Source organism: Gambusia affinis, linkage group LG15 (genome assembly GCF_019740435.1).
Source record: "Gambusia affinis linkage group LG15, SWU_Gaff_1.0, whole genome shotgun sequence".
NCBI classification, from domain to species: Eukaryota; Metazoa; Chordata; class Actinopteri; order Cyprinodontiformes; family Poeciliidae; genus Gambusia; species Gambusia affinis.
The window spans coordinates 22,173,804-22,198,639 of record NC_057882.1 but is presented as its reverse complement, the minus strand read 5'-3'; the positions used below and the strand labels follow the sequence as shown (position 1 = coordinate 22,198,639).

Genomic DNA, 24,836 nt, shown 5'->3' with positions numbered 1-24,836 from the left:
TAGGACATGTCCGGGAAAAAGAGGACGTCTGGCCACCACCCCCCTCCCCCCGTATTTGGGTTTCCTTTTCAGAAACCCAAATCTGGTCACCCTATATAACGGCCACCACCACCCCTCCCACCGTCGTATAACGGCCACCACCACCCACCGTCGTATAACGGCCACCACTACCCCTCCCACCGTCGTATAACGGCCACCACCACCCCCCTCCCCCCGTCGTATAACGGCCACCACCTACCGTCGTATAACGGCCACCACTACCCCTCCCACCGTCGTATAACGGCCACCACCACCCCCCTCCCCCGTCGTATAACGGCCACCACCCCTCCTCCCCCCGTCGTATAACGGCCACCACCCCTCCTCCCCCCGTCGTATAACGGCCACCACCACCCCCCTCCCCCGTTGTATAACTAAAAGTAGATATTTCAAGAAGCTCATGGTGAACCAGTAATACAGACTAATAATTAATTATTAAACTACCATGTTAATATTTTAAAAGCAGGAGAGTGCAATAAAGTTTTAAATATACACAGTTTTTTCGTAAAAGATGTACTTCAGGGTACGATTAAATTTACCGCAGAAGAACGTCAATAGGCTGTTTTACTGCTGCACGTCGCCTTCCTTTCCAGCAGGTGGCGGTAGTGCATAAAACTAATTTATTAAACCAAGAAGTAAACCGATATTAGGGTGGTATTGATACTTGGTTCTGTTGGGTACCAGCACATGAAGATGTAAAAGGCAATGAAAGGCAGATAAATTATCAAAAGGGCTTTAGAGGGAGCAGTAACGATTACAATTCATTTTGGAAAAGGGAAATAACTTATTAAGAGTTAAAGAAATGAAAAAATGGCAACAAAAAAAAAGGTGGAATGAAGATAAGAAAGGAAGAAGACTATATAAAGTACAAAGGTCCGTATTAGAAATATTACTGAGAGAAACAAGGGAAGAAATAATGATCAGATTAAGAGTAGGTCATACCTCTTTAAATGACATTTTATATTTAATAGGGTGGAAAAATAATGATAAACGTGAAGGATGTGGAGAGAAAGAATGTAGAACACATAGATGAACTGTAAAACATGAACCTGAAAGGGAGAAATGGAGAAGAATGGTTGGAAGGACAGGTCAAGAATGGAGTCTTAAAGGAATATTGGGAAATAATGGATATTTGCAGATTAAGGAAAGCATTATTTATCTTCAGAATACAAAATTGAAAAATAGAACTTGATAGATGTAAAGTAATGTTGCACACACTCGTGTACAGTAGGTGGCGGTATGCACCTTAAAGTTGCTTGCGATCCGCCGTATTAGAAAAGAAGAAGAAGACAGAAGCATGGAGACTCGCTGCAACTGAGGGATTCTTGACCTTTCCAACTTAATACTTTAATCTGGTTTCAGTGAGTTCATTTTTGTACATTTTAGTCTTTTCGGTCAGACTTAATCATATCAAAGTCTAGATTTTCTCCCATAGACTCTTAAAGAATGAACGTATCTGGGATGCTAAAGCTAATGTTAAGCCAAGACGGATCCTCTTTAGGCTATTGTTGATTACGTGACAGGTTTATGTCAGCTTCTACAGTAGGACGACAGTAAATATTTAATATTTAGGGGTTTCCTTCTCAAACTCAAAGTGTCACTGAATCTGTTTTCGCGTCCCTAATGTCTTTTATTTATTTTATACAATTTTTATTTGTTTTTCTTTCCGGGGTCAAGAAAGCTGAGCAGGATGTCAGGGAAAAAGGTTGTAGTCCATGCCAGATGGGTCATCGGTAAAGTAATCGGGACCAAGATGCGGAAAACTGCTAAAGTGAGAGTGACAAGACTGGTGCTGGACCCCTACCTGCTGAAGGTGAATCTGCAGCTAATGTCTGTAGATGATTCCTGTGTGAGAAAAAAAACCAAACAGGTGTTCTGTGTAATAAAAGAACTTTAAATCTAAAACGTATTAATGAAATCTTCATACAAATAGTGTTAGATCTTGAGTGTTGGATTTATAATTTGTCATGTTCTCTACTGCATTTCACTTCTGTTTGGAGGAAGTAAAGTGAACATAAATCTGTATTGTAGTTATATTGGCCAGAAACATGTATTTATTTATACCTGGATGATCAGGTTTTCTTACCTGCCAATTTCAGTTTTCACCTAAAAGCTTTTGTTTAATTGAAGTACATAAATTATTTTTCTGTATTTTGAATTTTCTTTTTTAAAGTATTTCAACCTGTAGCCAGTATTTGATGGTTAATTATAACTTCCTTCTAAGTTTAATTGCAAAATAATGCTATTTCATTGAACTCCTTTGCAACTAAAATCTGCATATTAAATATATAGTACTTCATAAATTTCTCTAAATAGAATTTGTGTGTATCATTATGCATTTGAAGTTAACTACGTGCATTTTATTGCTTCCTTTATAGTACTACAACAAGAGGAAAACCTACTTTGCCCATGATGCTTTGGAGCAGTGCACTGTGGGAGATATCGTCCTCATCAAGGCTCTGCCTGTGGCAAGATCCAAACATGTGAAGCATGAACTTTCTGAGATCGTTTACAAAGTGGGCCGGGTGGTGGATCCGCTGACGGGAAAAAGTGTCGCAGGGACAGAGTTTGTGGAGCCTCTGTCTGACCTGCTTCTAGAAGAGAAGATTTCTCTGTCGGATAAACTCAAAGAGCTGAACATCTCAGCTGTCTCCGCTGCAGCTGATTCTCCATCTGTACAAACTCCTACTTCATGATAGAAAACTGTTTTCTTACATGCCACTCTGTAATGTTTTTGTTTCAAGAGTTAATAAAAAATATAAGTATGTAAACATTATGGGTTCAACAGAAGCCTAACTCTAATTTTACTTTCTAGAATATAAATTGGATTATTTTGCCATGAAATGAAAATGGGAACACATTCATGGTTTGTGATGTCCTCTGGGTTTCTGGGAAAGATTACAAATCTAAATTTTAGTACTTAAAAAGTTATAAATGTGCCAAGATTTTAAATAAAATAATAAAGGCAAAAATGCCTCTTTGGATTGTAAAGGTTGCAGATCTTTGATGTTTTCTAATGCACTGGCTCTCAAAACTTCCAGTTTTCAAAAGAAAATGTCAGTGACTCTTTGTTGAGGAGTTATGAAGTGGTACTGTGGCAACGCAACTAGCAGTAAATATATTGACCAATATGTGGCTTTTATTTATTGAAATCCCTCTATTTTAAAACTCTTTTACGCTATAAAATGGATGTGCTCTTTTAATGTTTATTTTTGGTATTAAGGTTATCTTCTCAACAGGATCCCAAGATTTTTTACATTTTTGAGATGCCAATTTGGGAACTACTGTAATGTACTGAAAACTGTTGTGTGGCTGATTCATATAAAATATGCACTATAATATGAATGCATATATTACAGCACTGCAAAAACAAAATCTTATCAAATATTTTTAGTGTAGTTTCTTGTGCAAATATCTTAGTGCACTTGAAATAAGACAAAGCTAACTTAACTTACATGTAACTTTTCAGCAAGAAACAGGAGCATATTTTGAGTCAATTATTTCTTAATATTGATAAAAAGTACATATTCAAATAAATTCACTTATAACACATTTTTCCCATGTAGTGGTGAAATAATTGCCAATGGAACAAGTACTTTTTCCATCAATATTAATTATTTACTTAAAACAAGCTATTTCTTGCTGGAAAATTACATATAGGTCAGTAACTAAGATATTTGCAAAAGAGACTAGACCAAAATTACTAAGCAAGTTTTTGAAACGTTTTTATACGGAAGATTTTCAGATGAATGTTTTGGACATGAAACAAAAATCAAATGAAAAATAGATCAAAGCATAAAAGTCAATAGAAAAGCGCATATGCTAAAACTTTCAATTAGTCAACCATGATTGTGCTGTTTAGCAGCTGTGAACATGTGATTCCTGTGTTTGTGTTTGTAAAGCTCATTTATCATCCTCCACGTTGTTCTCCAGCGTTACGTCGCCCAGTCAGCTGCCCAGTAAACAGCCCGGACTGTGGCTCTGCTGCAGCCGCCTCCACCAGCCTCCGACTCTAACTGCCTTCAGGGAAACATGGCGAGCAGAGTCCTTCAAAGAGTGGCCACCGGCCTTCACTGGAGGAGAGCCGGACTTCAAGCGAACGTCCCGGCAGCCATCGCCGCTAGGTCAGGGTTGGGCAGATGCTACCTGCTGATTCAGAGAGGTTTATTCAAAAAGTTAGCTCGGTTTTAGGAAAACTTTACACTAATGACAAACTCTGGGATGCTAGGTGGCTAAGCTAACGTAGGGACGTTGGTGCCTACGCAATGTAGCTAGCATTAGCCGCTTAGCAACTTGCTAACTTTCTGCTAATTATGACCCCGTTGAAAAGTTAAAAGTTCGTAACATGGTGCCGTTTGTAATTACATCTGCGATCATGGAGCTGTATTTTATAGCTGATAACACAAAAGAAAGTTAGAAGTGTGGCTGTCACTCCCAAAGTGATTTAACTTCAAGGTCAAAACAGCGAGAGTGCACAGCTTTACATTGCTTTCCTATCTTAAAAAATGAATTTCTAGTTGATTTGTTCATTAATATTTACAATAATCTAAATCTTGATTGTCTTTGAAGGAATAACATTATCGAAGAATATTAGTACAATGGTGGTATTTATATTTAATTTAGGACTTAAAATCCACGTACATACGTTTTCTAATAAAACTCATTACAGTGACTAACAATTGCTGCGGGAACAAAGTTTTAAACTGTCAGCGGAGTGGTTTAAAATATGCGTAAAATTAGGCTTTTTCACCTTGCCAGTTTGTCATGTCACTTTATTTTGTTTTAAATATCGAGATGTCAGATCATGTTGAGCTATCATCCATCCATCATCAGCAAATAATAAAACCTTGCATACTTTTTCATAACATAGTGGTTTAATCTGACATTTAAAAGTAAACGAAATTCTAAATGTTTGTGATTGTTGCATGACAAAAATGTAAAAAAGTCCAAAAGGTGTAAATATTTTTTTAAAGTAGAATTTTTATCAATTCTTGGCTGATAATAGTGAAACTTGCACAGCATATAATTTTAACTCATTGAAATACATAGTCTTAATCTGTATTGTTAAAATTAGTTGGATACTTCCTTTGAAGTAATTAGAGGATAAAAACAGCAAGTCTATTTATGACTTTCAAGGGTCTGATAGGATTCAGCATAAGAGCTTTTTGGTTGTTGAGCTGATTTTAATACAGTGCATCAGAAAAATGCTTAATTTTATTTATTTATTTTTTCTGTGCAGGGGTTTCTCGGGACTTAAATCTCTTTTTGTGAGAAAAGTTGACCCCAGAAAAGATGCCCACTCTCATCTACTATCCAAGAAAGAAGACAACAATCTCTACAAAATACAATGTATGTATTATGGCATTATTTCCTCTACAGTAATTTCATGAATGTAAAGTTTTCATGTTGTCATTTTTACTGTTTGTCCACTAATCATTTTATTTTTTTTCCCCTCAACAGTTCATAACGTTAAACCAGAGTGCCTTGATGCTTACAATGAACTTTGGTAAGAAAAGTTAATTTAATCTCTCTCTGTTAATCTCAGGTTTAGTACATTCCTGCACATTTCTGTGTGTTTTTGTCCCCAGTGAAGAAGTATTACCCTCCATCCATGCTGACCCAGAATACCCCTGTGAGCTGGTGGGCACCTGGAACACCTGGTACGGAGAGCAGGATCAGGCAGGTAAGAGGCTGCAGCATCTGGTTTACGTTCCGTGAAAGTTCAAATTTTCCAACTCCAGCTTTGGACGCATCGAACGCTTGGGGGGGAAAAGAGTGGGAAAGTGTTGTTTGTAATGTGACAAAAGGAATAAGTTCAACACGTGTAAATACTTTTGATAGTCAAGGAGTTTCTCTCCTCTGACACAAACCAGCAGAGTCACAGCTCCTATTTTAGTCAACAACCAGCCATGTCTGTCTTGCTGTTTTCCTGGCTGTTGTCCATTTTGTCCTGTCATTATATTTTGTTCCTTCTGAACTATAATCTGACTCTGCAATGCGAACAGAAGTGGAAAGGATACAGAAGTTAAACAGGAACCACATGTGAAAATTAAAAATAAAGAGAAACAGCAACAATCTTTGGGGGTTTTTATGCTTAGCATTTATCTGCATTGTGGTTGTTTTAAATCTGAAGCTGGTGATTTTACAGCTTTATTTTTAAGTTTCTATGTCAATGAGGTGCAACTAGAACTGACTGCAGTTTGGCCCGGAGGAAAACATTTTCCAGAGCTGCATTATTTCTGGCACTTCTGCTCCTTCTATTCTAGTTCACCTTTGGAGATATCGGGGAGGATACCCGGCTCTCACCGAAGTCATGAACAAACTCAGGCAGAATAAGGTAACAGGGATTAGTTCAGCTCTCTGTACACTGCTGACCTAAAGGCCATCAAAACAGCCGCAGACCAGGTTTTAGTGTCTCTGTGGCTCTCCAGCTGCTTCCAGTTTAGCTAAATACAAAGGATATTTACAGAGTTAGAGAATCAGCCATATGCTGAATGTTTGGTAAGTATAGTATAGAGTCAGTTTCTGTGGTATTCATGTTGTTTGTGGTTGCTCTCCAAAAATAGAAACATAGGTATGCACTGATGAAGACCTTTAATATAAGAACTAGGGGTGCACCCATAAGTCAGCCATGATGTCCTTCATTTTGGGAGTTTGGTGATCGGGTCTAAAAATGAACCCGTCTTCTTCTGCTCTGCTGTGTTAGAGGTTTATTTAACGGGTCACATCGACACGTTTGCAATTAACAATAATCACTGTTGCCAACTTTTCAACTTTCTTGCTATATTTCGCATCATATCAAACCAAAAGAATCAGAATCAGCCAAAATCTGAATCGGCAGATCAGGCTTTTTAAAGATTGGTAATCGGCGATCGGACAGAAAACTGCAATCGGTGCACCACTACTTATCACTGAAAATTAGTTTATTAAATTGAACCCAAAAGAAACTGAAAACGAGATGCTTTTCTTTTAATACAGCAAACGTGGAAAATCTACTACAGCGTATTAGGGCCACTGTAGAAAAACAAAAATGTAGTAAATTTAAATTTCTGCCAAAGAACTCAGAAATTTTGAGAGTAATCAATATTTCAGCCAAAAGTCAGCCAAAATCAGAATTGATCCATGAAGCTTTTTAGAGGTCGGTAATCAACCAGAAAACTGCGACAGGTGCACCCCTAATAGGAACATTTAGGAATATAATTTATTTGTGATTTCTGTTGAATTGTAATATAATTACTGTTGCTGTTTTTTTTTTTTTATTAAAACGTTAGATTTTTTTTTTTATTTCTGAACTAATTTTAAATAAATTATCCACACATTTTCTAAAATAGATTATTAATGATTTTAAATAATGAATGCAACTCAATTATTTCACAGTTTCCTCTTATCACACCTGCCTTGCTGCTCTTGCCTAAAAATCAGCAGTCAGTCGACTCTGTTTTGATAATTTCAGATGCTGAGCTGGGGGTTTACTGAGTGACGGTTTTGTCTTTGTTTGTCCTGGCTGTAGGGGTTTATGAACTACAGGGATGAGAGGGGAAAGATGCTGCTGTCTCGTAGGAATCAGCTGCTGCTGGAGTTCAGCTTCTGGAACGAACCCGTCCCTCGTCCAGGACCAAACATCTACGAACTCCGGTCATACCAGCTCAGAGTAAGACTCCGTTTTCACCTTCGTTCAGCTTTAAAGGTCGTTATCAACCAGAGTGAAAACCTAAATAAATGCTGTCCATTTTCATGCTGTAATGCCAGCCGGGGACAATGATCGAGTGGGGAAATTACTGGTAAGAAAACCTCTTTGTTAATGTTTTACTGCACAAATAGTAAGTAACAAACAAAATGCTTCAGAAACATTAGGAGAGGCGGGTATTAATTTTGAATATATTTTTAACTTGATCCTTTTTTGGAGAATTTTTGAGTTATTTTGATTATTTGCAAAACATTTGATTAGGGATGCACAACATATTGGCACCAACATCGATATCGGCCGATGTTAGTAATTTTTTAACATATTGGTATTGGTCCTATTAATAACCGATAGTTATTTGTATCTATTTCTGGTTGTTTTTTTTCCAAGGGTGTTGAAACTGTAGTGAAGTATATATATAATATCGGTAAATATCAATTATATATCAGAAATATTAACATTGGATATTGATATCGGCCCATCTCTATATTAGATATAATAAATCTTTCCTTTTTTAGTGAGTGGTTATAATTTGATCATTGAGAGGCATTTGTTTTGCAGTGAAAATCAAGCAAAAATATTACAATGACTTAATCCTCAAACTGCAAATATTTAGTTGACAGTACTGAGTTGCACGGCGCTGCGTTTACGTTTTTTGATGCTCTGCAGGGCTCGAGCGATTGAGATTCGCCAGCAGAACCAGGAGGCCGTGGGAGGCTTTTTCTCACAGATCGGAAGTCTTTACCAAGTTCATCACTTATGGGGTGAGGAGATTTTCCTGCTATTATAAATATGGTTACTAATCAGTTTCTTTTCACCTGTGATTTTAAGGAATAAACACAATTGTGTTATATAATTGAGAACTTCAGTTTTAAACTTTGTGAATGTTTTATCAGAATAACTTAAGCTTGAAGCTGTGAGTTGATTTAAATACTCAGCAAATTAATAAATATGTTTTTGTTTTGTTTTTTATCAACTAGCTTACAAAGATCTTGAGACCAGAGATAAAATTAGAAATGCAGCTTGGCACCGGGAGGGTTGGGATGAGGTCGTTTATTACACAGGTAAGCTTGAATTGGTGTCCAAACGTTATTCTAAGTATTATTAATGTTGTGATTAAATTGAAATTATATTATTTTCTGTAATTACATGTCTTTTGAGACAGACTAAATAAAGCCAGCAACCTTATAGATCAGTGTTTCTAAACTTTTTTTATGCCAGGGCCACTTACCGGTTCCCCTTTTTAACAATCATAAACCACCCAACTACAAATTGCCACCGGAATAACAAAACATCATAATGTATACAACTTGAAATTGAAATAGTAGTCTCTTAACTCATCTTTGTTCGAAATAAAATAAATAGTCTGAATGTGAAAGATGGCACTGTTTTGTAAAAGTAACTGGCCACAATAGAGCCATGAACACATCAATTCCAGGCGTTTTGAGTTATTTACAGATTCTGAAAGTGTGGATTCTAAGCTTTCCAATGATAGAAAACACGTGGAAATCAAAACGTTTTCTGTACTAAAAACATTTTAGGACTATTTGTAAATTTAGATGTGTAATAAAAGGAAAAACAGACTTGAGTAGTGTTGGCAAAACAAACATTTTCTTTCAGCCAACAGATTCCCCAACATAGTGTTATTTTAGGTGTTGTAGTTGGTGAACGCCATATCGCATTCAGAACAGCAGCAGACCGAGATCTGTATGCCGGTGGCGTGATATTATGTATCGTAATAATGTAAAAAAAAAAAAATCAAGTTAACGTTCAACTGCAACTCACCTTGAGAAATTTTCCACCGCTAACTTAAGGTTTTATTTTTAGTGACTGGTTTTAAGCCATGTATCGATTATTATTTTATAAACACAATCCTTTGGTAAGCTAACTGTAGCGTCGCACTTTGAGCTAACGTAACAGAAAATAAACGGTTGTTTACATGCGGTACCTCACGGAGCGCTAGAGGGCGCCCACGGACCACAGTTTGAGAAAGTCATATATCTGTATATTGTGGATCAAGAATAGGTTATTGATTTATTAGCCAAATGAAATCTAAATCTTTTTTTCTCCTTACAGTCCCTCTTATTCAGCACATGGAGTCCAGAATAATGATTCCCATGAAGACTTCGCCCCTGAAGTAACCGCAGACTGAAGCAGTCAGTGCTACAACCACTCAGACCCATGAAGTGCAACCAACCATCAGAATGTACACTGCCAGGAAATTCAACACAACCTAGTTATGATTTTCCTTGTTTTTTCTGTTTCTTTAATCTCTCTACTTTTTTGTTGTTGTTTTTAAGAATGTTGGGTCAAAACGATTATCTCCAGAATGTTACTAGTTAATTAATGGGTTGTTAGAGTGTTACAGATCTGGAGTTTATCATGAAAGACAAGATGAAAGTTAAATTATAAGAGGATTTGTTAGCTTTATGGAAAACTCAAAATATTTAGCCTAAAATTTTACATGTGGTAGTCATTTCAATAAGAGAAATGGGGTTCTGCAGATTATCCCTTTTCTTAGCAAAAGTGTTATGTTTACAAAGCCTCTGACAGGTTGTGAAAAGATTTGGGTCAGAATTATTAAAGTATTCATGATGCTAAAAATATATGAAGATTGTTCCAGATGGCGCCAAAAAAAACTACTTTTCTTTTCTCCTTTTCCTAACTGATTGCACTTCCAGGTTCTTCAGCATCGACACTCCTGGCTACAGTGAATGGTTATTTAAATGTGTTCTACTTGAGCAGAGCCAATGACTTTTTGCAGAAGAAGCTATTGTACACTGACTGGTTTGGGTTTATACCTATACAACAGTTTAATATCATCAGGGTGACTGTGTGCTCTAACTGAGATTAATTTTTAAGCAATGCCACCATGTTGTTGTTTGGGGGTCTATTAAATAAGCTGTGTCTGTAAACAACTTTGGTCTTTAAAATCACTGTGGTGCCTCAAAGCGGAAAATATAAAATGCAGTGATTTAAGAAGATTAGTTGTACATATTGAATTAAATTTCTGATTAATAGAAGACTTTTTTTCCTCTCCTGTTTATTTTTTCGACACATCAGCACATAAAATCTGACTGGTATATTTTTAATGTTCTTGATGCGGATTGTACGGAAGAGGATTAGGGCCACCGAAAAAAATAAAAATAAAAATTCTGACTTTAAAGTCAGAATTTTTATTTTTATTTTTATTCTTCTGTAGGATTGCTCCTAAAGGTCAAATGTGCCAGTGTTTAACCAATCAGCAGACTCCTTGGGTGTGACTTGAGGTGAGTTTAAAGAAGGTTGGAAATCTCAATATATAGTATAATTGGAAATTAGGATTCAGTTAATTAAAGTTCCGTTAACAATATACACCACGAATTGAATTTTGATCAAGATAAATTTGACCAAAATAATATTTATTTCTACTAAAAAAAGTTAAAAGCTACTTCTTTGTTCAGAAAACACGTATCCTTTACGTTGGTCTATAACATACATATACAAAAAAATCAAAAAATAGTTTTAAGATTTTGGAAGAAATGTCAAAGTTGATGGGGTGTAAATCATTTTTCACGGATTACTATGAATATTTAGCCATATGAAACTTAACCAGAATTCGAATGTCCTATCCTGCCGTCGGAACGTGAAGGCAGCACAGCAACACGTGTTGGAGCTTTCTGGAAGCAGACCCTCCTTTCTGTAGCTATCCGAGCCCGAGCAGTGCTAACTCCCTGCCGGCGAGACTTTTTAACTTTACTCGCTAGCTGTACTGCCTCACCATGGCTGTTAAAGCGTTGAACCCTAAAGCCGAGGTGGCCAGAGCGCAGGCTGCCCTGGCGGTTAACATCAGTGCCGCCCGGGGGCTTCAGGACGTGCTGAGGAGCAATTTGGGACCGAAGGGAACCATGAAAATGTGAGTGCCTCCGGGGCTCTTTGTGCGGTAGCTAACTAGCTAATATTTGTTAGCTACCGGTAAACTGCTTAGACATTAGTTTGTTTCCTTTCTACTCAAATTAATGGGTCTACTGAAAGCCTCTACTCACTTCTATAAAAAGTAACAAACCACATTTACGTTATTTTAACCAAGGCCTCACTTATGTATCCGGGTAACGGATTTCCTAGTGCACGTTGCCATGCCCAGTCATTATCCGCGCTGACACCGCTAAGCTAATGTTAGCGTGTTAGCATCAGCCGGTTAGCTCTCCAAGCTGGGGCTAGCAGCTTAAATAGGTTGTTATAAAGTTTACTGGTGTTCATACGAGGGCCATTAAATTAAATTTAGCACTTTGTTCTTTAATTACAAATTTTTAAAAATCCACCATATAATTGTGATTTCCGTTATTGACTCGACTGCAGGTTTTTTTTCTTAAAAATTTATTTTAGACACGACTGCATAAAACAAAGTCTGTTTTTAAAAATAGTATTCACCGTCTGTCATATTAAATATTTGTTTTGCTACTTGCAGGCTGGTTTCTGGTGCAGGAGACATAAAGCTGACCAAAGATGGAAATGTCCTTCTACACGAGATGGTAAGGAAGTAGATGCTTTTTATTCTTCATGTCTAAACCGTCATCCATTGGGTGTTGATCAATCAAGTTTATTTGTATTGCTCATTTCAGCAACGAGGCAGTTCAAACTGCTTTACATCATAAAAACACAAAGTTAACAATTGATAAAACCAGTAAACATTAAGTGTCAAAATTTAAATTTCATGTGTATTAATATAGCTACTCTTAGTATAAACTATTTCGTAGAACTAGTGGACCGCTCCTGTTCTGCTCCTGCGTCCTTCTCAAATTGATGCAATACGTTAAACAATTCAAATTCAGTACATATAGTTTACAGGATCAAATTAATGTTGTAAAACTACTCATTAAAATGCAACAATATAAAGTTTCACATCTTTAAGAAACAAATGTTATCAAGTTATTGACTTTTAGCTCTCAGTAGGGATGATCAAGCTATGCTGCAGCTGTCGTTTTTGGTTAACTTCTTAATACAAGTCCTATTTCTAAATAAATACGAAGCACTTTAAGAAAAACCTGAAGGTTAATTAGATAAATAATGCGCACAGCGAACACCCAGGGATGCTACTGTGGCTCTCCCTGGTCTCCTGTGTCTGTGCTACAGTAACTCTGATTTGTACCTCTGCATCAGGAGAGCCTCCTTCTCTCCTGCATGTATTCAGCGAATCAGAATAACCTTTACCTCTGTAACTATTTAGAATTGTAAAGTCTAATTTGCAAGACTTTTAGTAGATATTATGTCAATGTTAGCTGGAGTCAAAAGAATTAAGATTTATTTGGTGTTTATAAACTAAATGAGTTTCACTTTTTTTGTTTCAAGCAAATTCAACACCCAACAGCATCACTAATTGCTAAAGTAGCCACGGCGCAGGATGACATCACAGGGGACGGCACCACCTCCAACGTCCTCATCATCGGTGAGCTGCTGAAGCAGGCTGACCTCTACGTCTCAGAGGTAAGAGTTCGATGGACGAGGAGACGATGTCCAGGTTCAACATATGGACCCCCTGCATGTTACTGTTTAAGTCCAGAAATATGTTCACAACGCGGGTGGGGAAAAGATTATTATTTTACATGCCATCTGTAGTTGCTCTGCTACGGTAGAACAATTCAGTTAACGAAATAAAACCTGTAGATGTTGGTATTATTAACTTAGTGCAGTACATCACAGCTAAGGTAAAAATAACAGAAAAACTGTTGAACAACTCAAAACCACTTTTTATTCTCGCTCTGTCTCAGCTACGCTACACACAGACTCATCGCCAGTGAGTGACAACAACACTTTATATTTAAGGATTTACCAAAACAAACAGAACATTGTGCATCTGTTTTTAGACTTCATGTTTATTTTCCGATTATTAATAAGTAGCTACTGATGCTACTGGCTAAGCTAACACTGCGGTGGTTGATTAGCTAATTTAAACACCTGCTGTACGATCTGTTAGAATCTGTGTTTAGGTCGCCTTTTTTTAATTTTGTAACTGAACCGAAACCCACCGAATTCCTCATCCCATCTACATGTTAAGGTTTTCAAAGTCAAGCCAGCAAAACTGAACTGCTTTCTTCTCCTCTTCTTTTTTCTTAAAAGTTTTTCCTGGCCTTGTTATCTAGTTGTCATAGTGTTGACAATTGGTGTCAAAGCACGGCGTCCCTTTTTGTTTTATATATCAGGCGTGTTTTATATGTTGGTGCGTTTACATTGATGACTTAACAGCTAAAACCGATGCTAGTTGTTGCTGGCTAGCAGCTTTTTCGTACATGAGTCACGCTCCACAGGATCTACGTTCTCTAAACCTTCCTAAGTGTTGTCAGGTTTTAAATGAACTCGTTTCCGGTTTGGTTCTGCAGGGCCTTCATCCAAGAATAATCGCAGAAGGCTTCGAGGCGGCCAAAGAGAAAGCCCTGGCTGTTCTAGAGGAAGTGAAAGTGACTCGGGAAATGGACAGAGAAACGCTCGTCAATGTTGCCCGGACTTCTCTGAGGACCAAGGTCCACACAGAGCTGGCGGACCTGCTTACTGAGGTGAGGCGTTTAGATTGACCTCTGTGTGCTTCACTGAACCAGTTTAATCTAAAAAACCTGGGGATTTTCTTTCTGTCTATGTTGGAAATCCGAGAAACTATTAAAATGTAAATCCTTCTGGTGTTGAGCTGGTTAAACAGTATTGATGAAATATAAATTGTCTCCTGCTTCAGATGAGAATCTGCTGCTTAACTAGTGCAGGAAGAAGAAATTATGTAATAACAACATAGATTTTTCTGACTATCGTTATTTTTCCTAATTTTCTCATATTGCTATTTGAGCTTTTACGTTTCAGCCACTTATTCACAATTATGTTGTGCATCTAGAGCAGTTAAAGGGCCTTCCAGGTGTCCTAATGTGTGTGAAAGCAAATATATGTTGAAATATGAATCCGGAGTCCTTTGTGATGGTTGCTATGATAGAAAAATAAACATCCAAATCCAAAAAAAAGGCGATAAAATTGACAGAAAAATCTAAAATAATTCTTAACTCAAGCTGCAGCGATTTGCACACATTCAAGTCTTAATGCAGCTTTTTCCTCCTCATTTTATGTTTTTATATTTCACTGATTGTGTAAATGGCGAACTTTGAGTCTTCACTTTGTCACTGTTTCTACATAGAAGAGTGTTGTGTTTTCCACAAAATGTTACGATTAGAAAAGATGTCGGACTGCGATCAAAATGAAAATGTTAATCTCCAGCTTTAAGTTTGCTACAAACTGTTTATTCTCGTGATCAAACATTAAAATTAAGTTAAATATTTTAAGAAATGCTGATCCAGGTTTTCTGTCCTCAGGCTGTGGTGGACGCCGTGCTCACCATCTCCAAACCCAACGAACCCATCGACCTGTACATGGTGGAAATCATGGAGATGAAGCACAAGACTGAGAGCGACACACAGTCAGTTTTAACAGAAAATAAACTTTTTTTATTATTATTCTCTCTGAGAAACTTAAAAACCAGCCCTGTTTTACTCCAGACTGATCAAAGGTCTGGTTCTGGATCACGGCGCCAGACATCCGGACATGAAGAAGAGGGTGGAGGACGCCTACGTTCTGACCTGCAACGTCTCTCTGGAGTACGAAAAGACGGAGGTCAACTCCGGCTTCTTCTACAAGAGCGCCGGGGAGCGGGAGAAGCTGGTGGCCGCAGAGAGGAAGTTCATCGAGGAGCGCGTGCAGAAGATCATCGCCCTGAAGAAGAAAGTCTGTCCCAGCGACGACAAAGGCTTCATCGTCATCAACCAGAAGGTAGACGAGTTTTAATGCTGTTAAATCGCTACATGATGGTGACGATGTTGGGCTGCAGGCTGTTGATGTTTATCCACTTAGTGTCCAAAACTTTTGCAACACTGACCAAAAAACCCCAAAATCAATCAAATAAATTGGAGCAATATTTATTGTAGATTAGGGTAATTGTAGATAGAAAAATTGATTATATTTCTGCCAAAAACTTAGAAATTTTGTAATTAATCTTAAATTTTTTCCCAGAAAACAACAAAAAATAATCAACATTTTAAATTCAGAAATTTCCTTATTTGTTTTTGTAGAAAATTTAAGTTTGCTACAAACTGTCCTCAGGCTGTGGTGGACGCCGTGCTCACCATCTCCAAACCCAACGATTTGGGTTTGGGGTTGTTCTTTTTCTATCAATATTTCTTCCTTGTTTTTGAAGAAATGTTTTGCTTATTTTTTACAATAGTCAAAAACCCCAAAATTTAAGTAAAATTTCAGAATATATTTTTAGAAAGCTTGGATAATTTTAGAAAATGTTTGATGTATTTTTTTTGTAAAAAGTACTTTTTTTTTTCTTTTTCTTTTTTTTTTTTTACTTTTTTTCTTCTAAAAATTAGATTTTTTTCCCCCAGCAAATAAATGCCCTTGTTTTTCCTAGAAATTTTCTGAAATTATTCCCAAAACGTCTGAATTTTATACAGAAATTTACTTTAATTTGTATCATCCTTAAATTGCAGTTGGGGCCACAAATGGCCCCCGAGCCGCATGTTGTCCCTCCTGACTCAGTAGGATTAAATGCAAACACCTGCCTGGTTGTTTCTGTGTGACTCTGATCTGAACCTCTGTGTCAGGAGAGTCGCTTCTCTCCTGTTTGTATTCAGCGGATCAGAACAGAACCAAGTCATTAATGGGTTTAATTTAACGATGGTAAACGGGACTCGTCTCTCTGCTGCTCAGGGTATCGATCCGTTCTCCCTGGACGCTCTCGCCAAGGAGGGAATCGTCGCTCTGCGCAGAGCAAAGAGGAGGAACATGGAGAGGTAAGAGAGGAGCAGAAGTAGCAGCCAAATTATTTGCGTTTCTGAAAATTCACATGTTAAATTTATAAAGAAAAGCATTTTTTTCCTGAAACATTAATGGCGATCACCTTCACTCTGCAGGTTTGGGTGTTTAAAGATCCACCAAATATTTTCCTGTTCTAATCACAAAACATCAAACCTTTCATGTTACAGAGATCCTGAAAAACATGAAACTTGATTTTCCATTTTTCCAATTATGAAAACTAAAAATGATCTTTTATCATCATGAAAATTACTATTTTTACTGAGCGAGTGTTTTTACATGTCCACCATCTCAGATTTAAACTCAGTTCTTGAGCCGGTTTTAGGGAGAAAAATCAATCTGATTTTCCACAAACTCTTAAGAATTATAAATTTAAAAATAAAGATGATTTTTTTTTTTTAATCATTTGTTGAGTTTACAGATAATAAAAACCCAAACTAGGTCACTGTTTTACACTCAAAAGTTGAGAATATTAATTACAGAGAAAAATTTGAGTGTCAGGTTTGTATATTTAAAATATACAAAGTAAAGTTTAAACCTGGATTGTTTTATTTTTCAGGCTCTCACTCGCCTGCGGCGGCATCGCCATGAACTCAGTGGATGACCTCACACCTGAGTGTTTGGGTCACGCTGGGCTGGTTTATGAACACACACTAGTGAGTACAACACATTTAATTCTCATTTAATCTTTTTAGACCGATGTTTTACTGTTTTTGACTTGTTTTTTTATAGGGGGAGGAGAAGTACACGTTCATTGAGAAGTGTGGGAACCCTCGCTCCGTCACGCTGCTGGTGAAGGGTCCGAACAAACACACCCTGACCCAGATCAAAGACGCCGTGAGGGACGGCCTGCGGGCCGTCAAGAACGCCATCGAAGACGGTAACAAACCAATAAACGTAAAATAAAATATGTAGCTTTTAAATCTAGGTTTCTCCACATGAACCATTTACAACAGGGGAGTCGAAACGCTTTGCAATTTTAGCAGAAATTGTAGATTAAAAAATAGTCACAGCCCAAGAAAACCTAATCTAAAATCAAATAAAGAACCCCGCTACTTATTGTAGATCCAGAGCTTGAAAGGGATTTTTACGTATTAAGGCTTTTGTAGACAGAAATAAAGGAGTAAAGATCCGGCAAAAACTCTGAAATTTTGTGATTAATTTCAGGGAGTTTTTTTTTTAGAAAAACTGGAAATTTTCTAGAAAATTTTCCAAAGAAATTTTGCTGATATTATTTGTAAAATTAATGTTTTAAAATAAAAATGAACTGCTTTTTGCACAGCGAACACCCAGGGACGTTATGGTGGCGCTTCCTGGTCTCCTCTGTCTGTGCCACAGTAACTCTGATCTTTTCCTCTGCATTAGGAGAGTTTTGTCTCTCCTACATGTATTCAGCTGATCAGAACAGATTCAGTGACTTTATTATTATTGTTAAAGTCTATAAGATTGAGGATTAATTTTAAATATCGTTTTGTGTTCAGGTTGCGTTGTGCCCGGCGCCGGTGCGTTAGAAGTCGCTGTGGCGGACGCTCTGGTGAAACACAAGCCCAACGTGAAAGGCAGAGCCCAGCTGGGGGTCCAGGCCTTTGCAGATGCTCTTCTCATCATCCCCAAGGTGACCCCCGTTGACCTTTTCTCTTACGATAAGATCATTTATTGCCTGTGTGAATACTGATACACAATGTTAATGTTTTAAGTGTTTACACGTAGCTGAGCTGCTTGTAGTTTTTTTTCATTTTTTAAGTTCCTGCTGTATAAAGATCTGTTTTTTATTCTTCTTTGTTTGCAGGTTTTGGCCCAGAACTCGGGCTACGACCTTCAGGAGACTCTGCTGAAGCTGCAGACGGAGTACAAAGAGTCCGGTCAGCTGGTTGGAGTCGACCTCAACACCGGTAATCATCACATTGATTCATGTGCAGCTGTGCTCAGGATGAAGCTCGTTCCGACCTGAAGCTGTTTGTTTTATTCTCAGGGGAGCCGATGGTGGCCGGGGAGGCTGGAGTTTGGGACAACTACAGCGTGAAAAAGCAGCTTCTCCATTCCTGGTGAGGATTCACTTTAAGATGTCTCAGTCCTGAACAACATTCCTCCGTCTCTAACGCGTCTTTGTGTTTTACAGCACGGTGATCGCCAGCAACATCCTGCTGGTCGATGAGATCATGCGAGCCGGACTTTCTTCTCTGAAAGGTTAAGGAAGGGCGGCGGCGTTTGTCCTCCAGTGAAAGTTGTTTGCCTGACGGTTCAGTCAACGCCACCCAGCTCTCGGCACTCTGAAGCTCCTCAGTCGATTGCAAACCTTCGGCGGCCATCTTAGCATCAGAAATCATCGTTCACCTGCTCATGTTTTCATGATTTGTGTCCCTCTCTTCAACGATTGGTTTATTTATGCGATTTTTGTTAAAAGCACTGACCTGCAGTTCTGTTTCTACCCATTAAAAAGTTCTTGGCTTGCAAGATTTGGTTGTTTCTTATTTCAAGACAAAATTTATTTAAAAATTAACCTTAAGAATTTAAATAAAACGCATCTGAACCAGGTCTTTATTTGTTGTGGATAATTAGGGGATCCTGATTTCAGAGGTGTCCAAACTTTTTGTGAGGTCAGCCAAAATTGTCAAGTTAAAATGGTCAGGCTCCTAAAAGTGTAAGATTTTTTTAAAACTGAAGAAATGATGAAACAAATTAATTTGTTATTGTTTTTTAGCTTGCTGAAAATTTGTACTTGCTGTGCGATATTTTAATGAATAGGATAAAGAAGTTGTAGGAAATACATGTGCAAGTTCTTGTGGATCGAAACGCATAAGGTTCCAAAAAATTTTCCAAAGATTTTGAAGGTTGACTTTTTATTGAAATTTTTTTTTTATTTTCTTTTTTTTTTGTCCATTTCTAGAAATTAACAGGATTCGGGTCACTCTCTTTGGAAATGCTTTCAAGACTTAGAGTTCAGTAAACATTTAGGTACAAAGTCTGGTTTAAGTCAAAGTCCTGCTAATGATCAAATTAAAAAATAAAGACCAAGCTGTGACTATAAATAGGTGTTGTGCTTTTCACATTTACCATTATAAAAGGATTCTAACATGTCAGTAAATAAAATCTCCACAAAATCATCTTTGCTGGTGGATTAAATTTGCACCAATCTCAAAATGCTGCTGGACGGCCACACAAAAACAATGCAGGGGCTGCAAAAGGCCCACAGGCCTCACTTTGCACATCCCTGTCCTAATACATAGTTCAAAAATTTAACAACCTGCTAATACCAAATTTATCATTTCATATCATGAGTTACATTTTCACAAAAATTATTTATGCAATTATTTCTATTTATTATTCCTACAAATCTGTTGGCAAAGTAACATAAAAATATTTACAATCACATTTCAATTCAATTTAAGAATCCCCCTGAGTTCACACTTTCCATCACTTTTTTACAAATTAGCAAAATTACATAATTGTACAATATCAGCCAGTGGAAAGATATATTTTACCACGTTTCTCTTAATAAACTCCATGGGTAGTATGAAGAAAATATGGAGTGGCAAGATTGTTTTGTAAATTGTTTCTCCAAAATTGATGAAAAGACGAGACAAAATGTGTAAAGTGATGAAGTTTGGGACCGAATCCTCATCAAAAGAGAACCTTACTTAGTGAAACACGGCGCTGACTGTTTCATACTGTGACATTCAAAATAAAGTTTACAAATGTCTGTTGACAGAAATCTAAAGCTGAAAATGAAAGAACATCTACAAAAACAGAGTTCAGAACTATCTGTCAGAAAATCTGTGATCACAGAGACATAGATGGGAATATCCTGTGATTTATGGTTTTTAAGACAGAGACATGGCATGTTGAGACTGTTGAATATAAATTAAAGGGATCATCAAATAAATACTAGTTTAAGGCCGTGGAAATCAATCAATCTTTATTCCAGACACAAAAGAGGTCCATAGTAAACACAAATGATAAAGAAAAAGAAAAACAGACAAACAGAGAATAATATGACAGTCACTGAGCCACAAATAAATGATGACGCCAATGTTTCCACAATCTTGAGAAAAATCTCACTGTACTAAAAACAGGGTTCACTAAAATTACTATTATATTATTGTATGACACAGATAATCTACACATACATTTATACATGAGATACATGAGAAACACTTATGCAACCAGATTATGTCACATTAGAGGTAGAACAAGATTTTAAGTTGCTTCACATGATTCACCTTTTTTGTATGTCATCATAAACTGGTTATTTAATATTGGTGTGCAGACTTTCATACACCGTATCAGTGTTTATGGTCCATATATCGGATTTGGAACAAGGTTTTTAAAAGTGTTTATAAAAAATTAAATTTTTTGTCATATTAGCCCTTTATAGACATTTGTCCATCTTTATACCACTAATATTTTAGTTTCCTAGGCCTTTACTATAATTAGTGAAATTCCAAACATCTGAAATGGCTTTTTCGTTTTTCTTATGCTAAGCGGAACCTTTGAACACGGAACGTTTCTCACGTCGCACAGAATTTTGTGAGTCGCCAAAAAGATAAAGGAACAATGTAACAAAATACTATGTAAAAGCTTTTGAAAATTAAACCGTGTTGATTAGTTAAATCTTAAACTTTAATGTTACTTTTTAACTTTAGCCTCAGCTCGCGGAGAGAAACTTTAAAAATGGACGTTAGAACCATTTTCTGGGTATTTGTTGTTGTTTTACTACCAGAGTTCGGTAAGATCTCATTTTACAAAATACATAAATGTTAAATGAATAAGCCTTTATCAGAATGGGACTGATTTCCTTCTGACAGCCGCTGGGGAGATGGTGAACATCCCCGGAGGAAGGCTGGAGATGGGAACCCGAGCAGCGGACAGCAGGGACGGAGAGTCCCCGGTCAGGGAGGTGAAGGTGCTGCCGTTCAGATTAGACAAATATCCGGTCACAAATTCAATTTTCAGGTAATATACCAACAAACCAGGCATTCAGCTGGGCAATATATCTGTTTAATGCAGTGCTAAGATAGCTTTTTTTGTTTTTTTTTACTTCTCAACAGAGACTTTGTGCGAGCAGAGAAGTATAAAACCGAGGCTGAGACATTTGGATGGAGTTTTGTGTTTCAGGACTTTGTTTCAGATGAACTGAAGAGCAAAGTGACTCAGAGGATAGAGGTGAGAATAAAAACGTGACCAGAATAATCCAACCAGCGACACAAAAGCTGAGGTTTGCAAACTTTGCAGGTTCAGTTGTTGTCTTTGGTGTGTCCAAAGTGAGGCCCGTGGGCCGTTTGGAGCTCTCTGAATGATTTTTTTGTGAACCCTGCTGAAAAAAAAAGAGTGGTACAAATTGTGCCCCAATCAAAGAGCAGCACAGAGACACAAAGGCTTTCTCTTATGGGCAAATTCCTGGGTAAATTAATCATTTAAAATAAAACTGTACAAATAAACTTCTTGCTACATTTTTAAATGTTTTATCTGCTCAGTAACAAACCAGATGGATTAGACCTTTTTTAAGTTAAGATCATTTTCTTAGTCCAAGCTCAGCAACAAGAACAGCATGGGAGTAACTACTACTTTTGTTGCTGCATTTATCAAACAAAATAAAATAAAAATGGAAACCTAATGAGAAAAATGTTATGCCGTTATCATTGTTTTATTTTAAGATTTTTCCTTGGAAAATGTTTCCCTAAAGGATAAAAAAGTAATTGTCCATTTGCATTTGGCTTCCAGAGTTGTGGTCTGGGGCCACACAGAATCATTCAGTGGGCTACAAATGGCCCCAGGACTGCACTTTGGACACCCCAGTTTTAAGATATTTGTTTCTCTACTGTCTAGTCTGCCCCCTGGTGGCTGCCCGTAGAACGAGCCTTTTGGAGGCAGGTAAGTTTTACGTTTTTCTTTCCCACTGAGTGTGTTCCTCAAGCCTCACTCCTCCTTGCCTCTGCTCAGCCCGCAGGGCCCGGTTCAGGTATTCTGGAGCGTTTGGACTTCCCGGTGGTTCATGTGAGCTGGAATGATGCGCAGGAGTTCTGCAAGTGGAAAGGCCACAGACTGCCCACAGAGGAGGAGTGGGAGTGGGCGGCTCGAGGAGGACGGCAGGGTAAACGGCACCGAACATCGACTCTCACAGAATAACAAACCCACATTTGATTGGTTAATCTGCACACCAAGTCAATAAATTAAACATTACCAGGAGTTTTATCACTATCAAAATTAAAGGTAACATCCACATATAAAGATTTAATGTTTAGTAAATTAATCAGACATTTAAATCTATATTTATTCACAAGTTTTCTTAGATGGTGACATAAATAAATAACAATTTCTGTCAAGGAAGACTTACATCACACATAATAAATGTATTTTTTAAACAGAAGAAAACGGTATTTTTTTATTTGAATTATTTTCTTGTTTTTTAATTTTCTTTTCTTCAATGATTTCTGTGATCCAGGTCGGACGTATCCGTGGGGAAACAAGTTCCAGCCTAACAGGACCAACCTGTGGCAGGTCAGATTGTTTTCATGGAGTTGATTTCATTTATTTTTTAAATGTAATCATTCATGCTAAACTTCTCTGAAATTTTATGTTAACAAGTAATCCTGTCACAATAAACAATCAATAAATTAATTGCATAATAAGTTAAAATGAATGTAAATCTTGTCAATATCAAGATTGTTGGTATGAAGTAGTTATTCTGCACTTCCTGCCTCTTTTGCCTGTTTTCCTTGTCTAAGCTGAATGACTGTTATATTTCTGTGATACGATTTTGTTTAATTTCATAATTAATTATTGTTGCTTTGTGTGTTGTATTTGGATATTTAAAATGTTTCCCGGTACCACTGTTAAACGTTTTTTTTTTTTTTTTTTTTTTGAAAATGGTCTCAAAATGACAATTTTGTAATTTATCGCAACAATTTGTGGGAGAATTTGTTCTCCAGGAAAATTTGTTACCATTTCCAGTTTTGTCTCTTTAAGACAGAAAACGAAACTGTTTCCTCCTGTGTGTGTTTCAGGGTCAGTTTCCAGACGGAGACACTGCAGAGGACGGATATCACGGCGTCTCGTCCGTCGCTGCTTTTCCTCCTCAGAACAGTTATGGTAATGATGCCTTAGCTAACTTAAAATACAAAAACCAAAAGTATTTTTATAATTACAGTCAAAAAAGTAAGTTTAGTAAGAATTTAGTTTTGTGTTGGCTGCTCCTGCAGGACTTTACGACATGATGGGAAACACGTGGGAGTGGACGTCCACACGCTTCCCGGCTGCTCAGCCCTCCTACGTTTTACGCGGCGCCTCTTGGATCGACACGGTGGACGGCTCGGCCAATCACAAGGCTCGGATCACAACCAGGTGAGTTGCTTCTATTTTTATTCAATAACATTTTATTTAAAGGGGTGTGCATAAGACTGACATAACACCTGTCATAAACATGATGGAGGTTTTGTAAATTCTGTAAATAACGTTACTTTTAATTAACTTTTAAATTAACTTTGCATTAAAATTGTCATTATTTACCAAATGACACTTCCTGACAACAGTTGTAAACATTTATAAACATTTCTGACACTTCTGTTGTCATGAAGTGTCATTTGGTAAATAATGACACTTTCAATGCAAAGTTGACTTTTAAATCAACTTTTTGAGCAGTTTTGCATTAAAAATGTTATTACACTTCCTGACAACAGCTGTAAACATTTATGAAGACTCCATGTTCATGACAGGTGTTATGCACTCCTCTTCAACTAACGTGTCTTTGGGAGGCAGGAGGAAAACAGCTGTAACTGTGATGCTTTAGGGCAGCTGTGAAGACAGACTGATGGCTCTGGTTGTGTGTTTCAGGATGGGTAACACCCCAGACTCCGCCTCCGATAACCTGAGCTTCAGGTGTGCAGCCAGTTTGGGACAGAAAGAGAAAGCTGAGCTATAGCAACAAGCTGTTTATTTTTAATGATTTTGATTCAAAGTAAATGGAAGGAAATGATTTAAATTCAGGGCTCTGATTGGGAGGATTTGATTTCTTTTCACTGTTTTTGGAAGAAACCCAGTTGTTTTGTGTCGAAGCACCGAGGGCCACCATGACGGGACAGGAAGTGTTCACTGAACACTTGTGAAGCAGCTTTGATCTCTCCCATGGAGAAACTTCTTTCTACACTCGAATTCAACAAATAAACACTTAAATAAAACTCACTGCTTCTAATTACGTTTGTTTGTGACATAGAAACATTTTGTCTCCTGAGTCAAAAACATGAACTTAATTAATTCACTGAACAGCAGAAAGTGGACTCTTCCCTCTTCATGC

General features: G+C 37.4%; 4 protein-coding genes and 2 non-coding genes across 7 annotated transcripts; all 6 read left to right on the top strand.

The window, feature by feature from the left end:
• The first annotated feature begins 1,291 nt into the window (after positions 1 to 1,291).
• mrps17 (mitochondrial ribosomal protein S17) lies at positions 1,292 to 3,427 on the top strand. Its single transcript, XM_044140567.1, has 3 exons — positions 1,292 to 1,397; positions 1,714 to 1,849; positions 2,415 to 3,427. Exons 2-3 carry the CDS (start codon positions 1,727 to 1,729, stop codon positions 2,730 to 2,732), a joined length of 441 nt encoding a protein of 146 aa, XP_043996502.1. The 5' UTR covers positions 1,292 to 1,397; positions 1,714 to 1,726; the 3' UTR covers positions 2,733 to 3,427.
• Positions 3,428 to 3,878: 451 nt separating this feature from the next.
• Positions 3,879 to 10,743, top strand: LOC122844799 (protein NipSnap homolog 2-like). Its single transcript, XM_044140566.1, has 10 exons — positions 3,879 to 4,160; positions 5,276 to 5,385; positions 5,497 to 5,542; positions 5,625 to 5,719; positions 6,303 to 6,373; positions 7,547 to 7,687; positions 7,786 to 7,817; positions 8,390 to 8,484; positions 8,701 to 8,784; positions 9,797 to 10,743. Exons 1-10 carry the CDS (start codon positions 4,069 to 4,071, stop codon positions 9,859 to 9,861), a joined length of 831 nt encoding a protein of 276 aa, XP_043996501.1. The 5' UTR covers positions 3,879 to 4,068; the 3' UTR covers positions 9,862 to 10,743.
• Positions 10,744 to 11,322: 579 nt separating this feature from the next.
• cct6a (chaperonin containing TCP1, subunit 6A (zeta 1)) lies at positions 11,323 to 19,000 on the top strand. The gene is made up of 13 exons (XM_044140556.1): positions 11,323 to 11,615; positions 12,168 to 12,231; positions 13,049 to 13,183; positions 14,077 to 14,250; positions 15,046 to 15,149; positions 15,229 to 15,499; positions 16,442 to 16,524; positions 17,106 to 17,202; positions 17,279 to 17,426; positions 18,028 to 18,161; positions 18,336 to 18,438; positions 18,519 to 18,591; positions 18,666 to 19,000. Exons 1-13 carry the CDS (start codon positions 11,482 to 11,484, stop codon positions 18,736 to 18,738), a joined length of 1,593 nt encoding a protein of 530 aa, XP_043996491.1. The 5' UTR covers positions 11,323 to 11,481; the 3' UTR covers positions 18,739 to 19,000.
• On the top strand, positions 12,769 to 12,905 carry LOC122845492. Its single transcript, XR_006373069.1, has one exon. It is a non-coding gene; the product is annotated as a small nucleolar RNA SNORA22 (small nucleolar RNA).
• On the top strand, positions 17,821 to 17,956 carry LOC122845493. The gene has a single exon (XR_006373070.1). It is a non-coding gene; the product is annotated as a small nucleolar RNA SNORA22 (small nucleolar RNA).
• Positions 19,001 to 19,074: 74 nt separating the features above from the next.
• sumf2 (sulfatase modifying factor 2) lies at positions 19,075 to 24,720 on the top strand. Of its 2 annotated transcripts, XM_044140559.1 has the most exons (10): positions 21,002 to 21,073; positions 21,190 to 21,272; positions 21,352 to 21,499; positions 21,595 to 21,709; positions 22,373 to 22,417; positions 22,487 to 22,637; positions 22,989 to 23,044; positions 23,551 to 23,635; positions 23,746 to 23,887; positions 24,377 to 24,720. In XM_044140559.1, exons 1-10 carry the CDS (start codon positions 21,021 to 21,023, stop codon positions 24,462 to 24,464), a joined length of 966 nt encoding a protein of 321 aa, XP_043996494.1. In that variant the 5' UTR covers positions 21,002 to 21,020; the 3' UTR covers positions 24,465 to 24,720. The 2 variants fall into 2 exon arrangements, with proteins under 2 accessions (XP_043996495.1, XP_043996494.1); XM_044140560.1 differs by lacking the exons at positions 21,002 to 21,073; positions 21,190 to 21,272 and adding an exon at positions 19,075 to 19,270.
• The last annotated feature ends 116 nt before the right edge of the window (positions 24,721 to 24,836 follow it).

Bases quoted from the DNA above. Each gene is read 5' to 3' on its own strand.
- mrps17 (XM_044140567.1), top strand. From the start codon at position 1,727: ATGTCAGGGAAAAAGGTTGTAGTCCATGCCAGATGGGTCATCGGTAAA. The intron at 1,850-2,414 runs GTGAATCTGCAG...CTTCCTTTATAG, and splicing joins TGGACCCCTACCTGCTGAAG to TACTACAACAAGAGGAAAAC.
- LOC122844799 (XM_044140566.1), top strand. From the start codon at position 4,069: ATGGCGAGCAGAGTCCTTCAAAGAGTGGCCACCGGCCTTCACTGGAGG. The intron at 4,161-5,275 runs GTCAGGGTTGGG...TTTTCTGTGCAG, and splicing joins CCGGCAGCCATCGCCGCTAG to GGGTTTCTCGGGACTTAAAT. The intron at 5,543-5,624 runs GTAAGAAAAGTT...TTTTGTCCCCAG, and splicing joins GATGCTTACAATGAACTTTG to TGAAGAAGTATTACCCTCCA.
- cct6a (XM_044140556.1), top strand. From the start codon at position 11,482: ATGGCTGTTAAAGCGTTGAACCCTAAAGCCGAGGTGGCCAGAGCGCAG. The intron at 15,150-15,228 runs GTCAGTTTTAAC...GTTTTACTCCAG, and splicing joins AAGACTGAGAGCGACACACA to ACTGATCAAAGGTCTGGTTC. The intron at 17,427-18,027 runs GTAACAAACCAA...TTTTGTGTTCAG, and splicing joins CAAGAACGCCATCGAAGACG to GTTGCGTTGTGCCCGGCGCC.
- sumf2 (XM_044140559.1), top strand. From the start codon at position 21,021: ATGCTAAGCGGAACCTTTGAACACGGAACGTTTCTCACGTCGCACAGA. The intron at 21,500-21,594 runs GTAATATACCAA...ACTTCTCAACAG, and splicing joins GTCACAAATTCAATTTTCAG to AGACTTTGTGCGAGCAGAGA. The intron at 22,638-22,988 runs GTAAACGGCACC...TCTGTGATCCAG, and splicing joins GGCTCGAGGAGGACGGCAGG to GTCGGACGTATCCGTGGGGA.